The following is a 5981-nucleotide window of genomic DNA, read 5'->3' as shown; positions in this document are numbered from 1 at the left end:
ATTGTTCACTGGCTTCATTTCCCTGGTCTGTAACCAACATAAACAGTATGTATCAATGGTAAACAGCCCTAGACCAGGGAGCATGCTCATCGTTTAAAATCATAACGGAAACGTTTTCAACTCCGCTACAGGTCTATGTTGTGGTGACAACCCTGCAGTCAGGATTTCACAAAATAGACATGCAAGGTGTCACAGACACACCTTTTACACAGAGAGATTGAGTGAGAGTGTGTGTGTGTGTGAGAGAGAGAGAGAGTCTGTGAGAGGGTAGCTTCAGAGATACAGACTAAAGGAAAGAGAGAGAAAAAGTCCAGGGCTTTCTGAAAGGACTTTGACAGGTAAGATCCTCGAGTTTTATGCATTCTCAGATGTTCAGTGATATTCAATATTAACCTTGTTTCCAACAGCTACTGTGCTGAATTCAGGAGGACTGCATTAGACTTCCAGTACTTTGAGGAAAAATATAAAAAATATTTAAGTATTATAAACATAAAAATATATAAGTAAATAAATAAGTATTTTATGTGTCTCCTTCAAGAAAATGTGCTTTCCATTTTGGTCTATTTCTTTTATACTGTCAGTGATCATACCAAGGTTATAGAATCGGCTTTTTGGATGAACATATTCAGAGTTGTAAATTGTCAGAAGTAAATCTATGTGAATATGCATGGAAAAACATTAGGTATGTGCTCCACAGTCCTAAAGGTGCCAAGTGTTTTTGCATTCTTTGTCGGAATGCGCAGGAAGTAGGTATTTACAGTACATTGATCACATATGGAGAACATGATTTAAGGAATAGCATATTTTATATATCATTACATGTATAACACATACATGCACATGGAACAGATATTGTAACATAAAGTATATTTGTTAGAATATTAGATACGACCCTCTATGGAGCACTTAGACAATCAAGTGTGATTTACTGTTATGATTTGTTTGGTAACTAATCATAACAGTGCGTTAACACCCATGCGTTGAGTGTATGAGATGCGCGGTTCGCGGTTACATAGGCATTAATTAGTAGGCTAGGCTAAATAGCAGCATGTTGAAATGATGTGCCAAATTGCGTTTTTTGTTACAATTATACAATTGTAGACTACAGGCCGATGTGCGTTTTATTTGGAGATTTTTGCGAGACAGAGACTGAGTTTGCTGCTGATATTCTGGGGATAGGCTACAACAGTGGTCCCCAAACTACGGCCCACCAACTCATTTTGGGTGGCCCCCCAAAACATGTCCGTGGTATATAGCATCTGCCTCGCATGGGAGTATGACATCGTCAAACTATAACCTCCGTAATTTCCCCCATTCATTCTCTATAGCGAGTCTTACAGTACACATGTAATACTCTTTTTGTCCACTGGTGGTTGTTTTGGCGCTGTTTCGCGCTTGCCATCGAAAACGGAATGAAATGTAGGCCTACTTGCAAACAATGTAAGAGGCCTATGCTGACTGTATCCGTGCTCAAAGTATTCTAAAAGTTTATCAATTAATTGCTAATAACTAACTAACTTCTATTCAAGTCATATTTCTGGGACTTTCTGGGATAATTATTTCTATTTTTTATCCACTCGTTCAAATGTTCATATCACAATTCACAAAGTTCTCATAGGTGAGTGAAAGTGGTCATTTCAGATGTTTTTGCCAGCACTTCATAAAACTCTCATAGTTTGAGAACTTTAAATTATTTGTAGGATATTGCTTGGTCACAATTTGAGCTGTGTATGCAAAGACACAGAGTTCAGAGTTCACACATTTTGAATATTTAATTTGAGCTACATTTTACACTGATATGGCATGATGGCAATATAAACACAGCTAGCAATGGTATTAAATTACAGTAGCCTATTATTAAATGTAATGGAATATTCAACTAAGGTAGACTGTTCACAGCACTAAGCTATTTATTGTTACTGATATACTTCGAGTCTCTGGCCCTCTATTAGAGCGAGGCATTTTGAGCTGGCCCTCGGAAGAAAAAGTTTGGGGACCACTGGGCTACAACATAGCCAATGTAGGACTTTAGCCTTTTAATATATTTGCTGCATTGGATCAGTCTTTCTAGAACAGGCAAGAGCTTTCTAGCCTCACGTCAGCAGCACCTCATCACCCATATACATTAAAACAACCAACCGATGGCGGGCGGGTGCGGTTTTGAAAATTGGTCAAAAAACGTTGGTGCGGATGGATGGCGGATGGATGATAAGTTTTGCTATGCGGTTACGGTTGAAATAATAGCCCATCCGCGCATCTCTAGTTGAGTGCCAAAAACGTAATATTACGTGATGAATGGAAATGAAATATATGACGATCGAAAACTCATGAAAACGCACAATCTGGACATTTTATCTGGACATTGTATCATAACTCGGTTGCCGCTTTGGGTCGAATCAGTGACGCATGCACGTCAGCTCAAAACCAGGCCATTTTCGTGGGTCTATCACTAGGTGGCAGTCTCGCCAGGTCACTTCCCGGAAACTTTACAGGCAACACTTCATATTTCATGAAAGACGTTATATCTCCATTTCTAGAAAAACAATTTTTTTTGATGAAAACTAGCCACTGTTTAGCTTGGGATTTCTCAGGAACAGAGGCGTGTAGAAATACACGGTTTGCACCCACTGAGAGCTTAAAGTCTCACTTTTCAAACGAGCCATTGTATGTGTTCATAGCTATAACACAGAATATGCTGTGGCTGTACAGAAATCATCAACAATGGTCTAGATTGCTAGCACTCTAGGACAAAGCTTCCGAAAACAGCTTGGCATTCAATGAGTTAAATAAGTCATCTTGCTGTATTTGATCAATATTTTACATTTCTTTCTTATTTATACTACTTTTTGTTCCACCAGATTCATTTCCACACTTGGAAAATGGTCCGCTCTTTACAAAAGTATCTGAGTGACTACCTGGCAGAGCGCCGGATTCGCCGTACTCGCCTAGTTACAAAGGATGGGCACTGCAACATTGAATACGGAAACATTAAATATCAAAACCATTTTGCTTACATTCTTGATTTCTGGACAACACTTGTGGAAATCCGTTGGCGTTTCGTTATCTTCTTCTATGTGGCCTCCTTCACAATGAGCTGGTTCATTTTTGGTTTGATATGGTACTGGATTGCCCGAGACAACGGAGATCTGACATGGCAGAACCCACCAAATGGCCACACACTATGTGTGGACAACGTCTATGGTATGACCTCGGCGTTCCTCTTCTCGCTAGAGACCCAGAGCAGCATAGGGTATGGAGTACGTGTCATCACTCCACTGTGTCCAGGCGCAATTGCCCTCCTCACCATACAGTCCATTATAGGTGGACTTATCAACTGCTTTTGGTGGGGTGTTGTCATGACCAAGATCGCTCTTCCCAAGAAGAGGGCCAAAACCATCAACTTCAGTGAGGCAGCTGTCATTTGTCCTAAGAATGGTACACTGTGTCTTCAAATCCGTGTGGCTAACCTTCGCAAGACCCTCATGATTGGTAGCCAGATCTACGGCAAGTTGCTGCGGACAACCATAACCCCTGAAGGGGAGGCCATTATTTTAGACCAGGTCAATATCGATTTCATGGTTGAGTCTGGAAAAGACAACCTGTTTTTTGTCTGTCCCTTGACTCTTTATCATGTCATTGACAAGTCCAGCCCATTCTTTGAAATGGCGGTGGATACACTACATCACCAGGAATTTGAGCTGGTTGTCTTCTTAGATGGCACAGCAGAGTCCACCAGCTCCTCCTGCCAGGTCAGGACATCCTACATGCCACAGGAGATCATGTGGGGCTACAAGTTTCAATCCATCATCTCCCGGAGCAAAGAAGGGAAGTACCGCGTGAACTTCTCCAACTTTTCAAAGGTGGTGCCCGTGCCAACTGCACACTGTGCCTACTGCTTTCACAATGTGAAGGGCCACCATCACCATGTGATGACTGGAACTGACAACCAGGGATTTGAAGTCATAGACATCAATGATCCACCCAGTGGCACCAAGATGTAGACTATTTAATAGGGCTGTCAATCGATTGAAAAACATATATAATTTTTGCTGTGAAAGTATTTTAAATATTTAAATTCAAATCAATCATTGAATAATCAGCATTAGTGACATTAAAGTTCAAAAACTCTTTTATTATTATTTTAAAAATGGCCATAATAATCTATGACCTAATATGCTGAGGAAATAAATTCAAAAGTGCTTCTGGAAGAAGGTTTTTTATCACATACATTGCAGAGGACTTTATTTTAATCAACACTTTATTTTTACCAATACCATCAAGCCGTTTTTGAAAAGTAAATGTTCCAATCAATGATCTACATCACTATGTTCCCCAGGTCCTATGTTCCCTGCTCGGGGTTAATGTTAGGGTTAGGATTAGGGTCTTATGTTCCCCAGTCCCATACAAAGCTGGGAACATAGGACCCGGGGAACATAGGTACGCTACCCAGTCTACCCACCACCAAACCTAGTCAGTAAGTTAGGCTACCTTTTGCTAGTTACTCGCTAGTCACTCGCTAGCTCCTGTGCAAGATGGATCTGACCTATGCTTGTAGGTAGTGATGGAGGGATGAACATCTTTGACCGCATATTACAGGATTCAGGAGGAGAAATTATGAGTGGAGGCAGAGGGGAGACTAAGACCTCATGTGAAAATATCACAGCTCATGGGTGTTATGGTACAGAGCCCATGGGACATGTGCAAATTATTTTTCATGTTTCTGGTGCGTAAGTACTTTTCTGGTGTATACCAGATAGTATCTCCTGCTCACCCAAAACTTTCGCATGTGCACCAGAAACTTTTTTTTCACATGTCCTTTTATGAGCTCCGTATTATGATAAGGAGAAACTTTGGTTGTTCCATGTATTGACATTGACATCTGATAGCGGATGTTCGCTGATGTGTTGTGATAACGTTTTGCTTGCTTGCCACTAGACCTGATTTGGTTTGGAACTACTGTATTTCTACTGTAGTTGAATCCATCGCTCTGGCTTCTTAGATCTGAGATTTGATATCACCTAATTTGGCTAGGAACACTCCACAGCTTTCAGATAAAAATATCTGTTTTGGATTGAGGAATATAGAGCTATCTAGATTCATTAACAATGACCTGTGGTCTGTTTTGTATTGAGGAATATTGAGCTATCTAGATTCATTAACAATGACCTGTGGTCTATTTATGTCATGTGAAAACTTTAAGAAATGTTAAGACAATGAAAAAACAAGATATCATTCATCCATGAGCCTGGACAACCCCCCCCACACACACACACAGAATACAGAGAGCAAGAGCTGATGATAGTTTAGCACAGATTTCTATACACTTATGTAGCCTAAGAACTGTATTCTTTGATAGGGTAACATGTTTAGCATGTTGCCCTTGTTCTGAACTCCTTTTCTTCTGAAGTTATTTCTTATAAATAAATCCACATTAGCACCATTTTAAGTAATGTTTATTACATACTGTACATAAATATTGATCAAATAAATGTTATTTTGTCATGTGTAACTAAATGTTTGTTTGAACACTGTCACATTCTTCCAGCAGTTCTTTTTGTTTAAAAAATGTAGCAAATAATCATCTCTACAGCCAGAAAACTGTACTGAAATAAATTATTAGCATATGGAGTTTCTGGTTTCTGGTGTTTGACGCAGCCCTTATTTCACTGTCAATGCTATACATTCAAAGGACTAAACATGGGTGTGCCACAGTGTCTTCTTAAAATGAGCATGTCTGAAATAAAAATGTTTATAAAAAAAACATTTGAGTCAATCTCTGACCCAGTGACATGATTTGCGTTCTCCCATCGTATTACTAATCGAGAGGGAGGTGGAAAACAATACACTGACCTAAGATATGAGATGACTCAAATTATAACTCACTGTAACCACTAACTGTCCCCCTTTCCTCCCTCAGTATCAACATTCAGGCTTAATTTCAGTAAAGATAATAAAAAACTAGTTCTCTTAGCCCTAAAGAA

The 5981-nt window shown here is 39.7% G+C and overlaps 1 protein-coding gene across 1 annotated transcript; it reads left to right on the top strand.

Annotated features, from left to right (window-relative positions):
• Positions 1–256: 256 nt before the first annotated feature.
• Positions 257–4001, top strand: LOC125308551 (ATP-sensitive inward rectifier potassium channel 1-like). The gene is made up of 2 exons (XM_048265114.1): positions 257–338; positions 2859–4001. The coding sequence occupies exon 2, from the start codon at positions 2880–2882 to the stop codon at positions 3999–4001; it is 1122 nt and encodes a 373-aa protein (XP_048121071.1). The 5' UTR covers positions 257–338; positions 2859–2879.
• Positions 4002–5981: the final 1980 nt, after the last annotated feature.

This window comes from Alosa alosa, chromosome 15 (assembly GCF_017589495.1).
Source record: "Alosa alosa isolate M-15738 ecotype Scorff River chromosome 15, AALO_Geno_1.1, whole genome shotgun sequence".
Lineage (NCBI taxonomy): Eukaryota > Metazoa > Chordata > Actinopteri > Clupeiformes > Clupeidae > Alosa > Alosa alosa.
This window is presented reverse-complemented; position numbering and strand designations above follow the sequence as displayed.

Coding starts and splice junctions, on each gene's coding strand:
- LOC125308551 (XM_048265114.1), top strand. CDS start 2,880: ATGGTCCGCTCTTTACAAAAGTATCTGAGTGACTACCTGGCAGAGCGC.